General features: G+C 41.0%; 1 protein-coding gene across 1 annotated transcript in view; it reads right to left on the bottom strand.

Annotated features, from left to right (window-relative positions):
- Positions 1-7675: 7675 nt before the first annotated feature.
- Tmem117 (transmembrane protein 117) overlaps positions 7676-25485 on the bottom strand; it is a 471810-nt gene continuing 454000 nt past the window's right edge. Inside the window, exons 7-8 of the mRNA XM_031353693.1 lie at positions 23182-23311; positions 7676-9403 (exon numbers count right to left, since the gene is read on the bottom strand). Coding sequence (XP_031209553.1) covers positions 8757-9403; positions 23182-23311 — 777 coding nt within the window. The 3' untranslated portion in view covers positions 7676-8756. The remainder of the gene's footprint in view (positions 9404-23181; positions 23312-25485) is intronic.

Genomic DNA, 25485 nt, shown 5'->3' with positions numbered 1-25485 from the left:
GGTCACGTACCTATCGATAGTAGCCTGGGAGCAGGATGAAATCAGGCAGCAGTAGCAGTAACAGCGGTGGGCTCTCGCGCGGTCCGGTGGCGGGCGGACCGCCGGACCGCGCGCCTATTTACACGTGGCCGCAGCAGCGGCGGCGGCGGCAGCGGCGGCGGCGGCAGCGGTGGCGGCAGCGGCGGCGGCAGCGGCGGTGGCGGCAGCGGCGGCGGTGCAGCGCAGGGCGCGGGCGGCAGCGGCGGCGGAGCGGGCGGACCGCGCGGAGCGGCTGGCGAAGCAGGCGGCGACCGCAGCAGCGCAGACCGCGCGCGGCGGTGTCCGAGTCTGCTCCCGCAGTGGACCAGCGGTAGACGCAAGTCGCTGTTTCCCGGCCAACGCACCAAAATGATGGGTTTGGTTCGTAGCGGCGCGTCTACAAATACCAGATACAGGCAGCTCTGCGTTTTTGGAGGTTTAATTAGGAGAAGGAGGGGGAGTGAGGACTGCGGCGCGTGAAGGGAGAGAGAGGAGAGAGGGGGAGAGAGAGAAAGATGGGAGAAGCTGCCAATTATATATAAGCTGTGACGTAGTAACTCAGGTAAAGGTGGGAGCTTGGGCCCAATGGATTCTGGGAATATGGTGGTCGTTGTCCTGGCGACAGCTCTGTGGACCCGCCCACATATCTGCTGTGGGCAGATTCTGGATGCTAACAACTGTTATAAATCATAATGCAAATATCTGATATACAAACCCCTTGAATGGGTGTCCCAGCCCACAGGCTGAGAACCACTGGCCTAGAGGAAGGTCTGTAGATCATTAAGGGCATGCTTTTGAAGGGGCTTGTGGAACCTCAGCGCCTCTTCCTTCCCACCTTCCTTTCTTGACTCAAGATAAGAGCGAGCATCTAGCTCTACCAAATGCTTTATGCTGCTCATTTTCATTTAGCAATGCCTTCAGAAGCCCAGAGGTTTGGTCAGCCAGAGATTGGGTTGGAATATCCAAAACACTGAACCTTATCATCAGCATTTGATAGATGTAGAAAGTTAACTAATTCGCTACTTCGCTATTCCTTTCAGAAATAAAAGCTAGAGCAATCTTTCCCACCTTAAGAAGTTTCTGGAATAGTTTCTGGCATTCTTGGTGGGTTCAGTCATAACTCAGAAGCCCTGCTGTGAGCAGTGTGGACTTTTCTCACTAACTGGCTCCTCTTGCTTGAATGTGAGATGGGCACTGGGTGCTCCTTTGCCCTATATGGTATGCTTAGTGAGAAAGACTTGAGTCATCTTGCTATTTTATTTTCACTGCTTCCCCGGCCCCAATATCATCTGATGGACAGTCAAAAGGGCTGATCTGTAACAAAACATACTCGTTCCCCAAACACCAAGGTCTTGGTTGTCCTTGGGTCTTCTTTTGGTCTCTCCTAAGGGGACGCTTCCTGCTTAAAACTGGACAGCTCTCTCTAACTATGACAATACGTCAATGAGTCCTGTGTGTCAGTGACCGCACTTTCTCTTTAACTGGGTCTCTTGGGTAAAAAGACGTTCCTTCGCTCTCAGGGAGATGCTGCGTGACTCTCTCAAAATGATATAGAAGGCAGGAAAATCAGCACCTTGGCCCTGGCTCCAGTTGTCCTTAGTGTTCAGGTTTACACTCAACTTTTGAGGTTTGCACTATGACATATCAAAGCCCTCATAGTAAAGAAAAAAATAAAAATCCACCTCAGCTGTGCCTACTACCATTTGAAGGGACAGCAGGGTGTGGGGCCAGGGGTAGAGTTGAATAGGAAAATTTCTAATCGTCACAGCTTGAGGCAAGTAAGGCAAATATGGAAGAGACAGAACTACAGGACATAGCCATGTCCTCATCACACTTTGCTCTTCTCTGCAATCAATGCCCTGCCAGGCCACAGAATGGTAAGGCTGGCTTGAATGCATATGCTCAGACCCTACATTATTGATTCACTTAAGGCTGTGTGCCAGGTTTCTCTTCCAGCCCATATAAAACTAATCAGATTAATGGATGCCGCTGCTGGTACTCATCAAAGGCCATTAAAATATAAGTCTTTCATGAATAATTCTAAACATTAACTCTGAGCGATTGATTACAAGAACCATGTATTTCAAATGGGAGGAATAACTGATGTGTCTAACATGTAAATAGGCTGGTAAAGGAATCCTGAGTTACCGGTTGTCAGAGTGCAGCGATAATCAGCCCATTTGGGTTTGAAGGCCTCTGATGGGTGTGTGCTTTTCAGTCTTGGCTTCAGAGAACCTGCAAACTTGTTAATCATCTTGACCTCCTTGACCAGTCTGGTGTATGGAGTCATTGTGTTGTGTGCGTGTGTATCCATATAACTTACAACTGTTGAAAAACAATGTACAGTGAGGACACAAGCCTTCCTTCCTTCTAAACAGGGGTTCTCAAACTGTGGGTCGAGACCCCAGTGGGGGGTCAAATGATACTTATCCAGTGAACAACTAGGACCATCAGAAAACACAGATATTGACATTGTGATTCATAACAGTAGGAAATTAGTTATGAAGTAGCTACAAAAATAATTTTCTTGAGAGTTGGGAAGGCCAATCAAGCCCGGCTACCGCCTAGGAAAACTGAGGAGCTTCGTACAAGGCAGAAACAATCAATGGCCAATACGATGATATGAATAGGCCAGTCAATGAAAGTACCAGATAACATCTTTCCAACTGAGTACTGTTTGGGAAAGGAATGATAGGTCATCTCAATTTTCTAGCGTATTTTAAGCACTGTTTATTCACAAATTGAAGAACCTAATTTGTTCCAAGGTGATTTTTTGGCTATTAAAAAAAATCTAATAGTTGTGGGGTTGTGCTTCTCCTGATTTGACCATTATTCTCTCTGTCAAATTATATAAAATCACCCTAGGGTAACTTTTTAGGTGTAGATCTTTTCTACTGTGCTTAGCTCAAGGTCATGTGGACAGTATGGGTACAGGAGTCAACGCACATCTGTAAGCTGTATGGAAAACCATGGTCCTGACTGACAATGTCATTTATCCTACGAAGCATCATACTGCTTCCTGGAAAGATTGCCCTGATTCCATGGTATTTACGGTGAGTTCTTTCCAGACATTCAAGACTGGGGTGACATTCCGACTCAGAAATGGTTACCTAGGCAGCATGAAAATACAGCAGAAAGAGCTAAAGGGCCGGGCTCAGGTGTTTGTATCATCTCTTTAAATGCTAGAGACACAGCACATGCACTTCAGGATTTGCGAAAGGAGGCAGCTTACTGGCAAGATGAGAAGAAAGTTCTGAGAAGAGAATCTTGGAAAGCATCGCAGAAGGAAGGCGGTGAATGAATGATTCAGAGCCTTAGGAAATGCTGGAGAGTCTGTCTGGCCCTGTAGCTCTGAAGGATTACAGCCATTGATTTCAGAGAACATAGCCACTTGCTTTAAGCTAAGGGATCTAAACTTCTGCGAAAAGTGGGAAAGGTTTAGATTTCAGCTTGTAGAGTTCAAAGCAAGGTAGTGAGAGGGGAACTTATAAACAGCCTACTGGTATTCCATGGCTTTCTCTACTGGAGCTGCTGGTGAGGAGCACGCAAGCTGAGTGGTTCCATTGATGGCTGTTTATCCCACCCCACCCTCTGCATCCTGCAAGACTTGCTGCTATTCACAGGACTCTGTCACAATCACAGTCTTATTGAGCTTCTTCAAAGCCCTGTGAGGTGCCCCCCATCCTTCAATGCGAACAAAGCATCAGGTGCCCAGGGCACATCTTCATATCCAGTGTTAAAATAATAACGTTAAGTGGTCATTTGGAAATACTGTTAAGAGCCTGGTTTGTTTTTTTTTTTTTGTTTTTGTTTTTTGTTTTGTTTTGTTTTGTTTTTGTTTTTGTTGATTTTGATTTTTGTTTTTATTTTTTGGCTGTGTTTAAATGTTCAAAACTATTTATTTCTCCTATGTCATTCAGAACATTCTGTCTACCCTCCTTGAGAAGAGTGAAATCTTCTAGGAAACCAATTCCGGAGCTAGACATTGTGCTGGTACCAATTTGTGTTGTGGTTTTATGACTGCACTTAAAACACCTGGCAATGAACTCACTGTGCCTTCCATTTAATTCACCCTTGTCTGTTTCAATCATGTGATTGAGCTTGTAAATTGCATCCCAGCAGGCCGCAGGAATTCCTGTTAAATGCTTAACCTAGGTTCTTGAGATGTAATAGCCAGAAATCAAGCATCTCTGTAACTGTCCTTTTGATTATCCATCAAAGATCATGTTTGAAAACAGATAATTTCCCTGTGTGTGTGCGTGTGTGTGTGCATGTGTGCGTGTGTGTGCGTGCGTGTGCGTGTGTGTGTGTGCACGTGTGCGCATGCACTGTGCATGCGTGCGTGCGCGTGTGCATGTGTGTGCATGCGCGTGTGTATGTGCATGCGTGCGTCCACGTGTGCATGTGTGTGTGCGTGTGCGTGTGCGTGTGTGTGTGTGTGTGTGTGTGTGTGTGTGTGTAGAAATTACTGTAATGGGAAAATTAGAGTGTTTGGGAATCAGAGACATCTGTTCTAAATCCTGACTGAGCATTTGACTAGGTCTGTGATCTTGGGCATCTCAACAAACATCCCTGACCCTCAGGTTCATCATAGAGTGTAATTAACCCTGTTTACCTCCTATGGTGATGGTTAATTTGAGAATTAAATAAGATAATGATTTGCATATAGAAACTATTCAGAATGATTGAGTCAGTAGCCTGACAATTGAGGAAAGACTTGGGTACGAGTAATAAATCTATAAAGGCTGGGGTCACCTACAAGATTGTTACCATAATTCTGTTTTGTGTTCCATTGGTGCTTTGAGGTGTCTAGATTCTAGCGGCTGCCAGTAGTGACGCACACTGGCAGTGATGTCGCCTGTCTGCTTTTCCTTTAGTCTTTCTAAAGTGTTGAGGTTTACTTTTTTGTCTTTGTCATTTTATACTGTGCACCAACTTGGACTATTTACCTCTGACATTTGGTTCAGTGTCTCTTTCTCCAAGATGGCACCGGGGCAGATATGTCTGGGGGCAGACATAGGACAACTTCACCAGGGGCAGATATGTCTGGGGGCAGACATAGGACAACTTCACCAGGGGCCCACTCAAGAACAAAGCCAGCCAACTACTTATGTAACCCTTTTGACTGGACATATTTTTCTGAATGTCTTACCCAGCCTACAAGAGGACTGGACTCACAAGATGTGAACGATGGAGTTCCTTTTAAAAGCCCTTCGCCCCTTCTTATAGTTTTAAAGCTTGTGCACAGTAAAATGGGCATTTCATTTCTAAGACTGGATCTCCACCATCTGCCTCTCCTCTTTCTATTGTGAATTTCTGCCCCTTTCTGTTCATCTTCAACAAGCTCTTTGGTTGTTCAGAAGATAATTCATCACAACATGCACTGATTACAACAAGCTGAAAACTTAGGAGCTTGGTTTGTGTATGTACCAATTCCTTATCTTCCCAAACCTTTGTACAGTATATTTTTACAGGCCAACATAGGCATCAGCCAGAGGAGTGACAGTATATGATCTGAAAGTCCATGGTGCCCTGCTTGCTTGCAAGTACACACACCACAGGCAGGTTCTTCGAGACAAAGCTAGGAAATCAGGCCAGACAGAACGATGAGTCGGGCTATTGACTCAGCAGAACATCGCCACTAAACCTCCTAGGAAGTTGCAAGGCCAACAGTTGTCTTAAAAATAGGGACCAGTTCTGAGGAAGGACAGATAAAAAATAAGCAATGGTGGTATTCTGGGGTCTTGGATAATCTAGTCAGCATCAAGGGGTATCCACTAGAAGTTATTTACTGCCATTGTCTATTTCATATTTCATATTGGATTGTTTCAGTGACCCAGAGGGCAGTCAGAGAGTGCACTGGAAGGCTTACGAGCCCCCTGGGTGACATGAAGCAGGTTGACCCTACTCCTGCCTTCCCTACTAAGTACTTGGAGAGCTTCTACACATTAGACATGAAATCAGACACTGTGAGAATTGATTGGCCCACAGGGGGAATAGAGGAGAAATCATTCTTAACAGCCCTAGTCAGTCAGTGGTGGTCTTAGGCACTAAATGGCAGAGGAACACCGTAAGTAGCCACCATGTGGAGAAGATGAGTGGGTAGCTCTGGCTTTGTAAATACAAATTGCCATGTGGTGGTGAAGGTTGTTTCTAAGTGTATGTTATCAGGCCTAAATTCATAGTGTTTATTTAATTTTCCAATTAAATTACTAATGAAATGCTCTACAAATATATTACATTGTGTCAAATTAGTCCAAATTCTGCCCTGCATGGAAAAGAGTATAATTACAGAACAGTAGGAACACAATTGTTTACAGTTCTTAAGAATCACTACAATCAAGGGATTACCAATTTTTACACCTTAGGAACTATTAGTTAATGTTTAAATATTTATCTTAATTCTTCTGATTTTGTGTTTGCTTACATCTCTTTTTTATACCCCTATTAAGAACAGTCTATTTGGTATTCCAAATGATCCACAGAGCCATGGACCACTGCCGTCTAGCTCAGGATCCAGGCCTAAGTGTGAATAGATGAAACTTTAATTTTGATTTCCTTTCACTTCATAGTCCTTACTTTAGACATAATATCTAAAAGGTGTAGGGAAGGAAGGAGGGGCCTCTCTGTAGATGAAAGGCAAGCCCCAGGTCATGCAGCTGGGTGGCTATGGATTCAGCAGCTTCAGATCTGCTCAGGTATGAAGATGCAGTCCCTGGAGATTACTCCACTTGGTCCTGAATGTATCTAAACATGAAATGTATAGTTTTGTAATGAACAGTCTTTCAAGACACTTCATAAAAACTCAGAAGCATCATGCTTAAGGCTTATTAATTTTTTTTGTCTATCTTATTTCTGCTAATATGGTCACCCCAGTAGACACATTTCCTGTAATAGCTACATCAAAGGCCTCTAATGACAGTTTCCAAAATTATCGATATGAATAATAAACATCTACTTTTAACATCAATTTTCTTATGAGAAAATGATTTTCAGAATTAATAAAAACATGGCCCCAGGTAGCCTGATTCACTTGTCCCACAGCTAAGAATTCAATTCTGTAGACTGTGCATATATGGCTAGGCATTACTCATGTCAGAATAACATTTCTTTAGCCAGGGCTGTCAGTGGTTCCCATAGTTAGCTCGTCCTCTGTATTTTCAGTGCCAGAAGTATTTATGATTTTAAGTGCACCATGCATGGCTATTAAAGGCATAAGAAACAGCAGGGGTATGGTTCCAACTGCTTGGTAAACAATTATACCAAGATGCTTATTAAAGCTGGCTCTCGAGCGACAGATAAATGCATAGTTCTATTCTGCACTCTAAATTCGGCAAGTTGCATGCTCAAAAGCAGATCAAAACAAGAAAGCTTTAAAAAAAAACATAAAGAAAATATGCAACAACATTAGAATATGACAGGAAAATAAATAATTTACCTTAAAAATGATCTCCCTTCAGCTCCTCAAGAAACATGTAACTGCAGCTCATGAAATAAAATTAGAAGCAATTTAAGTGTATACAATTTGTTACCTTGCCTAGAATCAAGCTCTTAAAAATCCATTTGAATAGGTTTTTGTTAAGCTAGGATGTGATCGAATCCTTTCCGGTTGGGGAACAGACAAACCAGCAAAACAAAACCTACATCACACAATTACTGGCATATAATTCTTATTTATTAAGGTGCGATGTTTACATCTTTAAAAAATGAAACCCAAACAGAAATGCACATACACAGAAGACATTAAAGAGACCCTCATACAGCATTTTCTACCACATGAGGTTTCAATGAATGATTTCAGAATTCCCTTGGTCAACGTTGCAGTATGGTTTTCTATTTTCACTGTCCAGAACCATATTTACAGCAAAATATACAATATTGTAGACAGTGGGCTGTGCAGGCTTCACATGATTACAACTTCTTTTTCTTGCTTGTCTAGGACATTGTGGAAATGCCAATACATTTGAGAGCTCACCCAACTGTTCCTCTTAACCTTTGTTCCCAAAGGAAAAGGGCAAAGACTATTAATCAGGCAGCAATTTATCTTTAATTAGGAAAACATAATTAGGTATTATCATCTAATTGCAATTAGTGGTTAGAGAAAGTCACATTTTGTGAGCAGTGACCCATGGTGTATTGCAGCCCTCCTCTGACTGGATTTTACATTTATATTTATATTCGGTAGCCAGCCAATAAAATTTAAAAGGCAATCACTATGCTTCTCTGCTCTCCAGTGTCAAAGTCACCAACTTCCCCACTAAACAGTGAACCAGAAGAACTTTCCACAACCACAAATCAGCTATGTCTGTTTCCTGCTCAGACATCAAGTGTAAGTCAAAATAATTGTATAAAAAAATCCCACGTGAAATAGACTGGAGAACCATTCTACACTTCATGTCTGGTACAGTTAAAAACAGTTTAATGTCTCAAGGCACCACTATGGTTGAACATCAGATACATGGGTAATCGGCTACTCTACCTTGCTGTAAAGTCAGTAAATAGCTTGTGCAGTTGTGAAAAGCAATCTCTAGAGGACCATTAAACATACAATAGGCACGTGTATCATAATACAAATAGAAAACAATGAGTCTAGAAAAAGCATGTTGAGCACCGTTGTGGCATAGTTTGTATTTCTTTACCTAACGCTATGTAAACCTGACATTTACAAAATGAAAGACTATGATTTTAAAGTTACACTCAAGGTTGCTCTTTGTGCTCTCTCCACCTAAGAAGAGATTCTAGTTCGTCCGCATACTCTGAGAGGCCGCTGGGTCTTCATCAGCCTCCATCTCACTGGTAGCCTCCTTCAGATGCAGGCTCAAGTTTTCAGATGTCAGATGGGAGGACTTGTAGACTATCTCATTAAAGTCGGACCTGATACAAACCAGGGGGGGGTCATTCAGAGGATCTTCCACAGAGACCTGGGTGTTTTCTCGTGTTATTCCCATGTCCTTGCTGTGTTCTGAGGGGGATTTCCTTTTCATGCGAGTATAAGTTTTATCTTGATTCTCCATCCCTTGCTCATTTTTCAGAAACCGTCCAAAGAACCAAATGAAGAATCCAAACCACACAAAAGCTATTAAACTTGGAACAAAAGCCAGACATTTGACATCTAGGCTAGCCCCTATGAACCTGCTGTGCAAGAACATGTCACCCTCAACGTAGGTTTTATTAGTCTGAGGATTGGTGTGGTTGGACCGCCATTCCCAGGATAGCTTGGTTCTATTTAAATCCTTTAAACTTTCAGAGTCTTTCACTGTATATATCTTCTGCCCTGGGCCAATATATTGTCCATATTCATGAGGTTTGTAAAATATCTGGTTCTTCCACATATTCAGGTCCAAAATCAAGACGAGAAAGATAATTCCGTAGTTAAACCATTTACCTGCATTTAAAGGGAAATATTGAATTAATCAAATGCTGATAAAACAACAATCCAGTTTTCTCCATTAAAATAAAAATAAGTACAACAGTATCAATTGTTGAAGAATTAGAGCTATGGACAATTTTCTTTTGAACAGGCAATGCTACCAAAAGTGAATTGACAAAAAGTAAAATAAAGCAAACTGCAAACAGTAGGTCTCTGACTTGGAATTTACTGTAATATGATTTGAGCTCTTTGTTTTATATGCACCACAGCTACATTCAAAGTTGGTCTTGGGGTCTTTTCAAGAATAGTTTAATTAGTGGTGAAAAGCAGTTCTAATGAAAATTGTAAGGAAGTCCAATATATGATTGACTGTTTCTTTCTGTTTTATAATTAGGTCTGGGGAAGAAATAAATCATCTTGCAATGAGAAGCACAGTAGCATGTCAATTGAGTTCACATAGCTGTTTGTTGGAGACCTGTTGATTAAACCATTAACCGATGTGATTCAGATCTATAATCCCTGAGCACTCATTTCAAGACTTAAAACATTCACGCCAAGTGCCCACTGAATACAATGTACTTACTGAACATACAACCAAAGCTAATAAACTACTGGAAGATGTCACCTAGAGAGAATGTAACCACTATGATTTCCTCTTAGTATTTAAAATATTACATATGAACCAGAGAGGCAGCTCAGTCATTAAGAGTGCAGAGGACCCAAGTTTGGTACCTAACACTCATGTCTCTATATAATCCAGTTCCAAGTGCGATGCGATGTCTCTGACTGCCATAGGCATCACCACTCATCAATTTGCATACACAATTAAATATATTTAATTAAATAATAGATACATATTTAAAAATAAATATGATCTTGTCAATGGTATGTTATTGAAATATGTCTTCACAGGGAAAGAATTAAAAAATTTCTCAGGGATACTAGGTTCTAGTATAATTGTCATTTCTTACAGGCTCTATACTGTCAGGTACTCTATAATAATGTTAATATCTCTCTTGAGTTTGTTGTAGCAAATAGTAAAATACCAGAACAGACTAGAGAAGCTTCAGTTATAATTTTAAGTGCCATGCCCACATTGATTACTAATTAGACGGTAATTGTATTGAGCATCATGAAGTTCCTTCTTCACGTGATCATGTATTTTGTACATTGGGCAGCTTTTGGGAAAATGAACTGAATGGGAGGCAGTTGGGAATACGTGTGCCCATTATTAGATCCTATGATATGTAAAGCAGAAGGGAGCCATCCTGTCCCCAAATCCACCTGATACTTGATTTTGGTACTTGACTTAAATTCCTTAAAGCCCCTGTTTCCTTCTATGAAGAAAAATAGACCAGAATTTCTTGAGGTTAATATTTCATGAGCTTATAGATACTAAGCACCATGCCTTATAGAAGTGATTCAGTCATTTTAAACACCATTTGTTAGTGCTATCATCAAAACTTTGACTGGCTAATGACTATTTTTATTTCTTTGTGTAAAGAAGAAATTGCTATTTGCCATATATTGAAGAGTTTAGCTAAAGGAATTAACAGCACTTACATCTTTGTGCTTTGTTGCTTTTGTAGCTTGCTATTTTTATGGTTGATTATAAACATATTTTAATCTTGAAGCTCTAAGGGCTGACTTGAACTTGGTTACCATATATAAAAATCAAGGTTCCCAACATTCCAAGGTATTGTCTGATGTAGTGTGAAAAAACAAAAATCAAAGGTGCACAGAATCATTTGTTGAGCTCATATTAGACATTGTGCAGCATACACCACCAGATGGTAGAGATACAAGTTTCTACCTTTCAAGGGGAATTCATCTTGTTGGCAAAACAGGACAGAGATATAACAGGCAACAATAACAGACTGCATTTGAGAGATGTTAATGAGGGATATAAACTACAAATGTAAGAGACACTGTGAACATGGAATAAAAACCAAGGAGAATTTTCTGTAGGAAGGACTTTGGAGGGAGCAGCAATTCACATGGTCCTTGAGGAAGAAATGGGGATAAGAAGCCTGAAGCATTAGTTTTCTTTTAGTTAATACGTGTATGTGTGTGACTGCACATAGGATAGCATGCTGGAAAGGATGAGTTGCTGGAGAAAAGATGAGTCAAGAGAAGCAAAAGGAAAAGTGTGGGACATGTGACAGGCAAAGAACGGCAGAAAAGGGATGAGAGACCGATGGAGTGGCAGAGCGCCTAGAGTCTCAACCAGTATGAAGGGTACTTACCTCCTGCTGCTAGGACAGCAGGCACATTACAGAGGTTCTCTAGGGCTCTGGTATAGGCATTGCACTTACTCTTTGGTTATAAACTACATGTGTTACAAAGCTAGACTGAATGGCAAAGCCAAAAGGCCTTTCATCTTTACCTCATTGGACATTACTGAAATGTCTGTACTATTTGCTTCTATTTAAAATAAACTCATGAGAAGGGAAACCCAAGAGAAAGAGTCGTTTATTTCTAGGATGAGAAGCTTATGAAAAACGAGAGTTATCACCACCCCTGATTTGGGGAACAGAAAAAGGGTTGGTCACAGGGTCAGTGTAGAAGGCTTTCTCAAGCAGTTTCCCTACATGCTTTGTGTATGTTAATAAGCAAAGAAAAAGCTTAATTCAGAGTAAATGTGAGACTGAATGGACACGGACCAAACACTTCTCATACATTTCTGAGTTATTTTTCTACTAGTTCAGCCACTCTGGGTCAGTCTTACATACGACTCTTATACCAGTGGGTCTTTAGTATTATTTCTCATGTGGCAAGGAATATGAGGGAGAAGATGAAAATATGTTGCCTAACTTGGGTCTCATCATCTTCCACAGTCTGTGAGGGTAATGCAATGGGGACAGAGCAGATGCCAGCCTTACCCTGACACCAGACATAGTGGATGCCCTCTCGGGTAGCAGGCTTAGCCTTTCTCAACCACCATTATTTTATTTCCAACGTGAGAAAAGTGAGCTAGTTTTTCTGATTCCGACTTCTCCCCCACAAAACCTCCTACTTATTTGTCATGGGCAGAATTCTGCTCTTGTGTGGCTATTGCTTATGTAGTCTGTAAAGAGGAGAATAATCTATGTGTAACTCTCTCAGAGGGTATTTGAGGGTAAAATCGAGGTTATATTTGAGAGCTGTCCGCAATATATAACATTTGCCAAAAATGTACCATTGTATTGTTTCTTCAATTTCTTTTCCTGACTTTTTCAACCCAAAGGGACAGAAAGACATGCAAGAGTGGTAACAAAGGTATTTCTATGCTAAAAGTCACTTTATTTTATATTTTATTTTTCAGTTTTTATAAACTATCATGAGGAGTGGATCACTGGAAACTACAGATAACACAGGACCAGATATACAGTGAGACCCACTATGTAGCTCCACGGAAATGTACTTTGAGATTCACCAGTGGGTAGTTTGTCTACTTGCAGTGATAATTAATAGCTCTAAGAAAAGTTGCTACATGTAATTAAGATTGGAGGCTGACAACACATATATTGCCTTGCCTCTCCTCCAATGTAGAGAGCCCATATGGGAATGGGAGATGAATCAGCTAGACCAGCATTGGAGTATGGAGACTTCCTTAAATGTCACAGAAAACTTTAACTCCCTGTGGATGTAATGATGTTACCCACCACTACCATGGCTACTCAGCTGAGTCTTCAGATGTTGAGAGAGTAGAAAATATGGCCCTTCACATTCTTCTTGTTTTCGCCACCTGACATGACCTCTGGTTCCATTTGAATATTTGCACACAGGAAGATCATCTATCACTAACCATCTACCCTTTGATCTGTACCAGTATTTTGTTAACTTGGTGATTCTTTTGTTGCCCTTAAGAAATTCCTTGGCCCTATGAGCTGTGGTCTCATATAGCCCAAAATCAGGCAGTGCAAACTCAATCTCCTGTGTTGGTGTTCTTGTGTGAAGCAGGAGAGCTGAGCTGCACCATCCTTAAGGTTTCTTCCCAACCCTAAAAGTTTCTCTGTGGTTAATCATTGTGAAACAAACATCTCTAAAGTTTCAGTGTTGTAGGATGAATCAGAAAATTCCCAACTAGCAGAACAAAACAGGCAAAACATGGTTTTCTGATGAAGAAAGCTGTACTTAAATTTTTGTAGAGTTTGAGAGACACTTTGCATAGAGTAAACCTTTGTCTCTGAAATCGTCTGCAGGAAGGTATGTAAGATAAGACAAAGATCCAACAGAAAATTTTTCTCCATCCTTCTCCCCAAGTGCACGCCTTTGTGAATGCATGATCTGCTGTAGCTGGAGGTTTGGAATTTTCACATTAATCATGTGAGTGTGTTTGCATTCCCCTGTTGTCTCAACTACTTAGCGTAATGCAAATCAGCAAGGAGGTAGGACAGAAGCCATGCATTATTTCTCTTAATCTCTTTGTTGAAATAACTCTCTGTCTGCTTTAATGAGAAATCACTGCATGATGCTGGTGAGGCTAGCTCTTTCTTGTATTTTGTCATTTTAATGAATCTTATTGATCATTAAAAATGATACTATAATGGAAATGTTATCTTTTTACTTTGTGGGAGTTTATGGAATCCTTGGATATGTAATTTTAAAGGAATCTTCATTAAATATCACCCTCATTTAAGACACAAATTGACAATAATTGAGAAGACATGTGCTTTTTTTTCAGCTGAGAAAAAAAGCTACAACATGTTGATATTTGTAACATAAAATGGACATTTAATGCATCTAAAACATTTTTATTTATGTCCTCATTGGAGCTTCCAGTTGATATTGGAATGCAGCTATTCTGTAGATATCTCTGTACCAGGGGGGCATTTCCACTTGACCAGATATATAGGGCATGTGTGTGGTTATTCACATTGCCTATCATGAATGCCTTTTAATGTCCATTGTGGGGCAGGAGGAAGCCATGGCCTTGAAGAAGATGAGTGCTAGATACGACAACAACAACAGTAATAGTTGCAGCCTGCTATATCAGTAGTCTTGTTTAACATCAAAGTTCTTCTCTAGACAGAACAATCAAACTGGGCTTATTAGCACAACCCCATGTCTCGCCCCAGGTAACTTGGGGATGTGTAGACACCATGTAAGTGCATGGGTCAAAAGGTCACTCTTTGGTAAACTATGAGTACTTATTTCCTAATTCATGACCTAAGAGCTTCTAGTGCATCTTTTATGAAGCATTCCAACAAGACAAGCACAAGTAGTACTTGGTAGACCACTCTGCAGTAACAAAAATAAAAAGAAGACAGCGCATTTATGACAAATTTGATGTCCACTCATCTTTGACTTAGCTCAGATTAGGGACAGAGCCATTCATATTTCTCTGTCCCCTATATCCCAGCTTGTGTTTTTAAATGATAAGTTTAAATGTTTGAATCAACTTAGAACCTGTGAATTGATGTGTGCCCCTTCAAATATAAAGAATGACTTTTGAGTGTTTCAAGTCAAATGCTTACTTTAATGATGAAATAAATTCTAGGCAAGATTAGAGTTACATAATGTGGAAAGTTCCGAGAAGCGAATTATCTGTGCCTTAAAGATTATAATTAATTATATAGTTAAGTGGTTTCTCTGACAATTGCTGAAGGATCTGGGAGTTGTATTATAAAATGGCCATACACATAAATAAATATAGACAATCACATAAATACAGATAAGACATCCCAACTAGGTAGGGAAGGCTAGCTCAGGTCTGGACAGGCTCTGGGAAAAGCAAACGTAGATAATGATAATTTTAGACAAACAGGAAGAATTGCTGCTTTATGTGAAGGGAAGCAAGGTTAACTCTCAGGCTTTTATTAGTACTCAGAAATAGAAATTGCTTCCAGAGAGTTGTGGGAAAATTCTCGCCTGAGAGTGTAGAAAGAGGTCTTTGTGTACCTTGGATAAACATACTCTCTTCAAAGTATGCATCATATTTCCCTATAATAAGACCTTCACTAGTTTGTCAGTCAGACCATCCTCCTGCATGGGTCATTGCCTCACCCCTCCCAGGACACTCCATCATCTATCCAAACCAGGAGAACTCCTTTAAAAAAATGTCTAGGAATTCATTTTCTAAAATCACACAACTCTGGAAACAGAACAAAGGGCTTGTGCCCATTATTTGTCACATCCTTGCCATTGTAACAACCTGTGCCCTCATACCGCCTGAGAAACAGAAATAGAACGCGAATGCTACGGAGGTTTGTTTACTTCCACATTTTCATTTTTGCCGGAAGGGCTCCCGTGGGCATCATTGTGCCAACAGTGTGAATTCTCTCCACACCGCTACACAGCCTTCCTTCTGGCTTTCCCCACGACCCCCTCCTAATTTACTCAGATGATGGCCACCAATGGGACACTTCTTTTGTGTGGCTGGGATGACAGATGGTGGAGCTTCCGCTGAGACTGGCATTAATAGGACTCAGAGGAGACTGGAGACTTAGTTGAGAGGCTGTCCCATCTTGCCTCCAGAGACTTTGTCCATCACACATTTTAATCCATCTATGTGAACGTTATAGGTAAAGGGAAACAGGGCAGGGGGCAGAACTGAATAATGCCATTAGTGTTCACTTTAAGGACAATGGGCTTGGACCAAAGGTACCAAAGTGACTTCCTCACTAACCATTGTCCTCTTTGTTGCTGACTTACAATTCCAAGAAAAAGTATATTTTAACACATGCTTGGATAGAGATGATTATTTTTATAAGCAGTACCCCAGCTTATAAAATGAAAGCTCCTACATACTGCAGCAAACCATCTGTCAAGGGAGATCCAGATGAGCTAAACAGATGCAATAATTCAAGTTATTTTTGACATGCATAAATAAAGCTAGCTCAGAATAAGCATCAAAAATTACTCTATTCCTAAATGCTTTTTAAATGTCAATGGGAATTCGTCAGTGTCAGAAACCCCTTTACATAAGAGTATTTCCTTAGGAGGCTGGGCTTTCCACTCTTAGCTTTTGTCTTGCTGGGAACTCAGGGATTAAAAGCAAAAGCAGGAAACTTGGAGTAGTGAATACATAGTGAGAAAACTCTCCCAGGCTACCTGATGTTGGGATTAAATAGGAAACGAAGGCTCTGGATGAACAAAACAGCAAGAGTCAAGTATAAAACAGTAAAGGTTGTGCTTCACATACTATGTGGTCCCAGTGCCTTGAGTGCCTAGCACTTACTCTCTAGTTTGATTTTTTTTACATCAAGGTTATGATAGGTTCCATTGCTATCCCCGTGGAAGGTATAAAAAACCAACTCTTAAGGGGCCAAGGAACTAGATGAGATCCATATCAACAGTTAAGAGTCTATGTGTCAGACCTTTGTCCCCCATCATCTCAGGACACACTTGGTGTCTTATCTACCTCATAGTTATATAATCACTAGGGCCCAGGAGAGACTCACTGCTGCTTTGTGGAGCATAGTGGGGAAATCGCTATCCTCACAGAGGTTCCTCTAATATGGAGCAAACACGGGTCAATAATGCCAGTGAGGAATCTACTGGGGGTCTGCAAGGTCTATCTTTCTATCCCTGGCTTCAGTTTCCTTCATGGTCACCCTGCCAGTCATAATCTGCATTGAGTGACGTTATATTTTGTACCTTAAAGTTCTACCGGCCACACCATTTCCCCAAAACTTGCATTGTGCTAATTAGCTTTTGTTAACAATTTTATACGTGTTACAGTTTCATTTCTGTCACTATGATAAAATAACCTGGCCAAAAGCAACTTATGGTGTATTCAGCTCAGTATTGCAGGCTATAATCCATCATTATGGGGAAGTCACAATGGCAGGAGGTTAAGGCAGTTGGTCTACCACAATCACAGTCAGGAGGAGAGAGAAACAACCATGCTAATGCTACACCACTGCTTTTCTTTACTCTTTCCTTTATAGCTCAGGCCTATGGAGTAGTACCGCCCACGGTGGGCTGTATCTTCCAATATCAACCAATAACCAAAAACATTCCTGGTAGGTATGCTTACGGGTCAACCTGATCTAAATAATTCTTCAAGTCTTTCTTCCCAGGTGATTTTCTAGGTTGTGTCAAGTTGACAGTCAAAGCTCATAACACAGCATGCCTTGCTAACTTGACATACAGACACATCACTTTTTAAACTATAACCTTCCTAAGATCTCATGTTTATCTCATAATATAAAATACTATCCTTCTTGGCTACTTTTCTGCTACTGTGATAAAATACCATCACTCGATGTGACTTACAGACAGAAGACAGAGTTTATTATCAGATGGGGGTGGACTTCATCATCTAAGAAAGCATGGCAGAAAGCTCCAGGAATGGAAAGCTGACAGGTTCCATCTTTAACAGCAAGCATCAACATCAAGAATCAAAGCATGAACTGGATGTATACTCCCAGAGCTTTGCCCAATTAAATACTTCTTACAGCAAAGCCAACCCTACTTGGAAATAAGTGTTCAAATATACCCAAGCCTATGGGAGACATTTCTCATTCAAACCACTACATTCCACACCATGGACCCCATAGCCTCTACACTATATCACAATCAATATGCATGTAGTTTGACTTCAAAAGTCCCCCTAGTCTCAACAAAGTTTCAAAGTCTTAAGTATATTGAGATTCAAGGTAATTTCTTAGCTGTAATTCATTGGAAAAGCAAAAAGCAAATTTCATACTTCTAACACATAATGACACAGAATAGACAATACCATACCAAAGGGAAGATTGGGGGTATAGTTGAAAAATAATGGACTGATGCAAGACCAAATATCAGCAGGGCAAACACCAAATCCTGTAGCTCAACATTTAGTATTGAGGGCTTTGATGGCTCTGTAGTGTGGCTTTGCTGCCTGAAATGAATGCCTCTGCCTCTCTCTAGCCCAGGATCCAGTCCTCCTAGGCAGATGCCTCATGACCCCTGGCACTTCTTACATTTTGTGGTCTCCACTGCAAACCAGGAGGCTTCACTTTCACAGATGGATGTAATAATCTCTCAGAGCCTTCCTGAAGAGACTCCCCAACTACAAGCAGCCCAAACTCAAAGGCTCTCTGAAACCACAGAAGAATCCATGACCCCTCCACTCCTGCATCCTTTATGCTCCTAAATCCTTTATCATGTGAATGACACCACCAAGTTTGGCTGCCATCTTGGGATGATTGTGCCACTTTGAGTCACATTGGCAGCAGCTTGTGTTTGCAGTTGCTTCCTAGGAATAGAAAACTCCTAAGGACTTTCACAACTCGGAAGTTTAGCTAGGGTGGGGTCCTACACAAAAGGCACCTTCAGCAATAGCTCATTCTCCACAATCAACTTCCAAATTTGTTACAGCCTTAGGGTTTCTATTGCTGTGGTGAAACAACAGGACCAAAAGCAACTTGGAGAGAAAAAGGATCATTTGGCTTACTCTACCATATCACTGTTCATCATCAATGGAAGTTAAGGCAGGAACTCAAACAGGGCTGGAATCCAGAGGCAGAAGCTGATGCAGAGGCCATGAAGTAGTGTGCTGACTGGCTTGCCCATCCTTCTTTCTTATAGAACCCAAAACCACCAGTCCAGGAGTGGACTCAACCCTCAATGGGCTGGCTGGGTCTTTACCATATCAGTTACTAATTAAGAAAATGCTCTTCAGGCTACATTCTGTCTTATGCTCGCATTCTTTCAAATGAGATTCCTGCCACACAAATAATTTCACCTTGTGCCAACTTGACATGAAAACTATCCAGGGTAAGAACTTTGCATTTCTGTGAGAAAACATCATGACTAAAAAACTCACTGAAGAGTTTATTCTGGCTTACAGGTCAGAAGAGGAAGAGTCCATCATTGTGGTGAAACACAGTAATGAACAGCAGTCCCAGCAGCGGGAAGAGGAAACAGAAAGATCACATCGTTAAGAGCAGGCATAGAGCAGACAGTGAACTAGAGGAAAAGTGAGGTCATGTACTCTTAAAGCCCCTCCCCCAGGGGCATACTTTCTCCAGCATGGCCACACCTCCTAAGTCTTTCCAAACAGTTCTAACTGGGGATCAAGTATTTAAATATCTGAGCTTATGCGGGGCATTTCTAATTCCACCCATACATAGTCCAACGTGTTAAAAGTCCACAGTGTCTTTAAAAATCACAATGTTTTAAGTCCAGTGTATTCTAACAAAGTAAAAGCAAGCATTATTATTCCAAAGGGAAAGACCAGGGCATAAAAATAATCACACCAAAGCAAACTCAAAGTCTAACAGTATAAGTCCAAATCCTATAGCTCATCATCCAACATCTGGAACTCACTCCTAGTATAATCCCCTGTGCTCCAAAGGGCTCCGGAAGCTCCACCTCTCCAGCCCTGCTATCCGCAGTACAAACAGCTTCCTTCTTATCTAAGGTACAAGAAATTCTACCTATAGATAATGTTCTTCAGCAGCAGTATCTGGCTGAGCATGGGCTTCAGACTGCCAGCCCAGGATTTCCTTGTATTTGTGAGAAAATGGATCCCAGGTTCTGCCCCAAACCTCAAGTACACAGATGCTGGTGTATGTCTGATGGATTTATTTTTCTAAACAATCTTTCCAGAATATTCTAACACCTACTGTTTGAGATACACTGATGGACATAGAGAGCATCACTCTTGATTACTGCAGTGGCAATGCAATATTAATTTACAAAGAAAATTCAAATCTCCTTTGATTTTTTCATGATAGATTAAGGAAGACTGCTCAGCAAGTTAGCATCTGCATGCTAGGACAGAAATGTCAGGCTACAGACACAGTCTTAAAATACATCATGGAGCTCAGTAGTTTGGAAATTTGATCCAGGTTTTCCCTAGAAGCACTTGTCTGGCAAACCATAAGTAAAAACTACTTCCCCAAAGACTAGCTCCTTATTTCATAGCAGCAACTTATTTTTAGCTGATTAGCAGAAGCTACAGAGGGATAGAAACCCAACATTGAAGACAGAAAGGTTTGGCTTTTCTCAAAACTTGTAGCCACTTTTCTGAAGAATTCTAATAGCAGATGCAGATACCTTTGGATGCATTGGAAATACCACAACTGTGCTAATTACAGTAGAGCTTAAACCTCGAGGCCTGCACTCTTTTAATTTAACCACTAAACTGCTCAGAGGGCTTTGCAGTGGACCCAGGAAGCTAACACCTGCATGGTGAATTCTAGGACAAACACAGACCTTCTGACTTCAGCTGTGAGATCTTAGTCAGAGTAGAGCAGCACTCCATTAATCACATGGCCCAAAGAAGACTTTCCGGAGTCTAGTCCCCTAGCTCTTCCCAGACCTGCTGTGTCAGAACTGATGGGGCTAGGGCCCACTGATCCATACATTTATAAAGTCACTCTCATTAGAGACTTTTATTAATTATTTATTATTTAATTATTAATTAGAGACCTATTAATCAAACTATGTGGGGAGAGGAAAAAGCCCCAAGTAAATGATGTCCCGAGTCAATGTATGTTGCTGACATGAGTATGACCATGCCAAGGACCTCAGAGCCTTAGATCCTTGGAGTAATGTAAACACCTTCCCTCCCGGTCCAAGCATGGATACTAACAGTATGTGCAGAAAACTCCCTTGTGTAGCTTTCTCCTCTTGGATATTTAAGGCCTGAAGACTGCTCTGCTGTAGAGACTCCATCTACTGAGATTAGCTAAGCCATTCTCCTTGATCCAGCTGTGTATACTCAGCACTTCCTTGATTAGCTGTGTAAAGTGACCTCATCTTCCTGTTCAAATGTATATGTTGTATCCATCACGCTGCTCCCAGGAAGCTGCAGCTTGTCCATCGGAGAGCACGGCCTACCCAAGCTTATGCTGTATCCATCGCGCTGCTCCCGGGAAGCTGCCCCTTGTCCATCGGAGAGCACGGCCTACCCAAGCTTATGCTGTATCCATCGCGCTGCTCCCGGGAAGCTGCAGCTTGTCCATCGGAGAGCACGCTCTACTCAAGCTCAGCTTCTCTTTGTTTTCTTTGCATTTCTTCATTCCTTCACTATCTCAGCCGGGTCCATCTGAGAGCTGTATAGCGCTCAGCGAACATTACCAGAAGCTTTAGTCATATTATGTCCCCCTTCCAGAAAACTTTATTAAAGTGCCTTTATTCTTTTTTTAAGCTTCTGGTTCATGAAATAAGGTTTGAGGCCCTTCATCTGTGTTTTCCCGGAGGCACAGAGCTTCCTTGGCTCATAGCCAATGACACTGCAGCTTCACAGATATAGCATATAGCCCTTCCAAAGCATTAGGTATAACTCTTAAATGTGAGTTTTTTTGGTCACCTTTTTAAATAAACCATCCCAATTTGCACAAACATTGGATACTGTGAACCCTGAACCTTCCCCTTCTATAATTGACACCGTATGTAACAAAGCCATGTAAAATAGTCCTAACCTGACTGCTTTTTACAGTTCAATTTTTAAAAACTGATTTGTTCTCCAATTATCTCCTATCTTCTTTTTCCCCTACAACCCTGTGTGTTAATGCTTAAGTAGTATACCTTTAGTGGGTTCTGATAGTCAGAGACTGTGCGGAGGTTGCCAGAGACAAGAGCTGGTGGGAAGAACAGATGGTCCAGACAAAGCCACCCAGAGGGATATGGTGAAGCTATGTGTGTGATGGCTATTTTAGAAGTCCAAGAGGATGGCATGCTGCACAGATGGGGACTCTGAAACCACACTCTGTGACCTGAACTGAAATCGATTGATTTACCCAGTGAATTTAATAGATGAGCCTTGGCTGCTTTGTGTAGGAACAGAGACCTGATGCATCTTCCCTATTCATGAGCTTATTCTCAAACCCAGGAAGGCTGCCATGCTCAGAGCCAAAGCACAGCTTCCTGACTGGGAAGCAGAGAGTTTTTCAGTACTCAGATGTTAATGTTTGCTATTTTTATCCAGTAGCACAGACGGCAGTGTAAGCACAGGTTTCTTCTGCAGTTTGCATTAGAGCAGGTGTGGGATCCTAGGCCATTGTCCTTAAAGCACACACGTTCGTGCCCTGCATCCACACTGTTTAGAAGTGAACGCTACCCTTTGTATCCATGACCATTCAGCTGTCTGCTCTCTGTTCAAAAGAAGAAAAGATATAAAACGTATCTTCAGGATATCTCTTGGGGATGAGAATGACTAAGACGTTTTCATTTCAGAAGCATAAAAAAAATTAGAGAGTAAAACAACCTGGAGATTCACAAAATAATCTCTTGTGATAACTTGTGCTAGGACACAGAAGTAGGTTCTATGAAATCAAGTAGTCAGTAGGCTAATTCTTTAAAGTCATGTGGACTGACTGAAGATTTCACCTCATTGTCCTCACCTTGGCAGATAATGCAGAAGCACAGAATGTATTGATGTTGAAACTATACACCGAGGACCGTGAAAAAGCCACCCCCTGTGTAAGATCCATGTGGAGTGGTCCATGATGTATGGCAGGAATAACGCCCTATAGAAGAGAGTTTGTCCCCCACCCTTTGGGGGACATACCAGAAGGCCTGACAATGCAGTATTCAGCTAGGGGGTGGATTGCTATGTGTTCCTTGTCTCTAAGTACGGTGCTCTACTTAGTAACTGCCAATGTAGTGTGACTGAGGTGACATGTTCAAGGGGTAAGAAACAGGTGAGCCTCCTTTATCATTGCCTCCATTCCATTCATTCCAATGTGCTTGTTGGATCTCATTTGTCAATGCCACCATGAGCCTTCAGCCCAGACAGATGGCACTGAATCACCAAACCATCTAGAGCCATCTTGAATTGCTGAGTGAGTAAGAGCTAATTAAACTCATGCCTCTTACCAGTGGTTCACTTTTCACAGAAAACATCCAAAGGTGTCCAAAGTCATATACCATACCTGTTATGTGAATGCGGTATTCCTCCTTGAAGATCTTCTGGAAGAAGGGAATCTTAAACTGCATATGAGGAGTGTGCAATCCAGGGAGATTCACATCAACATCACCCATGAAGTGTGGGAATTCCCAGTCCTGTCAGAAAGTCAACATGTGAGCATATCTGTGATCTGATTTGCCTTAAGAAGCAAGACACCCCAAACTGACTTTCTCTAAGCACTTATTTTAAAATCATTTAAATTCAGGTGGCTGCTAGATGTATCCATTTCATTTGGCAATCATCATCTTATATACACTGGATATTGGTGTGCATTCAAAATAAAAATTAACTCATTAGTCAGATTCTTATTGTTTTTCAATGTAATAAGTAGAAGCTAGTATGAAATAACTTCCATCTTTATAGTTTGCTTCCATTATATATGGATCTTTACATATTTAGATAATGGAAGTAGGTATAGGGTTAATAAACTTATGATATTTTATCTTGGTACTTTCAAAATTATGAGCCCTATAATTTCATCTCATACATAAGGAGACAAAGTACCTAAATTCTACTAAAGTATTTTACTACGCTCTACTCTAGAGACTGTGCAGAATGTTCAAACACCAAAGAGCTCTAGCCTGCTTGCTTGCTGTTCAGATGAATTTGAGCCCAAGATGGAGGACATGAATCCCCAAGATTACCATTAGTCATTTCTAGTGAAGGTAAAATTATACAGGGCATTGTTCTTTCAGAGGGAAGTGTCCTGTGAGTCCTGTCAGGAGCCATACTTGATCTCAGATTTTAAACCACCAAATTAAAAAAAAAATCACAATTATCTCATGAAAGAAGAACACGCTAAATATAAAGGAATATTTGAGATGGGTCCATAGACATGAAAAAACACACTTTCATTTTGAATAATGAAACGATCACTGTAGGTACAGAACTATGTTTAGTTGAGATGTTGTAAACCAACTTGAATATGAAACATGATGAACAAAATATTAGTTTGAGATTTTAATATACTATGTCAATTGAAACTGCTAAGTTCACTCAGGTAAAGCAGCTGGTAAAGGTATGCTAAGGAAAGTGCCTGGTCCCTTAGGAGCATCCACTGATGTTTCCTTTTCTGAGAGACTGAACTACAAGGAAGAGGAGATCAAAGAATGACAGTCTGCAGCACCTAGCAGTCTCTAGATCAGCGGATCACCTCAAGCTGCTGATAGGAAGTAAGTATATAAGAAGAAAATTAAATCATGCCACATCATCTGTTCTACCTGTGAGCAAATCAACCTTGCCTGCCCATGTTTTTCAGATATTAGTAGCACACAGGGACATGATTAGGAGGCTCAGGAGATCAATGAATAATGTTAAATGAATTTCGAATATTGTGTACAAATTACTGGAAAAACCTGGATTGGAGAGTCTATCTGCAAACAGTTGTTGAGGTTGAATATCTGTATTTCTTGCCCTCATATACAGAGTGTTCTCTACATATTACATAAAAACCATTACAAAGAAAGAAGACTCAGAATGCTAAACTATATCTGATAAAAGCTATGACTGCAAATAAAATGAGTGACAGAGTATTTTCACTTGTCCCTGGATGAATGACAATATCATTAAATCATCTTTTTATTTCTTGCTTGCAGACAGAGAATGCTTCCTGGTAGTAATTGGGCCACTGCATTTAAACCAGCTTCTTAGTTGCAAGGTATTTTCTGACTTCCCATTTAGACTATCTTCCATGAAACTCAAGTTTTCCGCTGGTGTGAAATTGCTTTTAGTTTAAAAGCAATCTCTGGAGATTTCTTTTGGACTGTGGTCAAAAACCTCATTCACTAAAAAATAGTTTCTCTATTACTTCCCACCTCTTCCTGGAGATAGAAAGATGAGTTAAGGAAGTAGGGAGTGAAGGGAAGAATAAGAGAGAGGAGGGGGGCGTGTTGTAGTGTTTTCCTGGAGGAAGGCTTTCTGGTTTTTTAGGACAATATCAAAGAGAGGGGTTGATGTGTGAGGATGGTGAGTGTAGGAAAAGCAGCTGTAAGGGAGTCTTTATGGGAGAACAAAAAGGGATAATGTCTCACCCATGGCATCGCCCACTTCACCCTTCTGCTTCATCATGTTTTATTGTTTCAAAACTCTTTTACTTAATCTGATTTCCTAAGTTCATTTCCCCTTTATTATTTTAATTTTTTGTATTTCAATTACTACTCCCCTTTATTTTAATTTTTGTAATTCCTACTCCCCATTCCTCTTCAGACATTTCATTTTGAATCAGCATACATCTGGTCTACCTTGGCTTGCAGTGGAATGCCAATCATAG

This window comes from Mastomys coucha, unplaced genomic scaffold (genome assembly GCF_008632895.1).
Source record: "Mastomys coucha isolate ucsf_1 unplaced genomic scaffold, UCSF_Mcou_1 pScaffold11, whole genome shotgun sequence".
Classification (NCBI taxonomy): Eukaryota; Metazoa; Chordata; class Mammalia; order Rodentia; family Muridae; genus Mastomys; species Mastomys coucha.
The sequence above is the reverse complement of the archived record's forward strand: the minus strand, read 5'-3'. Positions and strand labels throughout refer to the sequence as shown.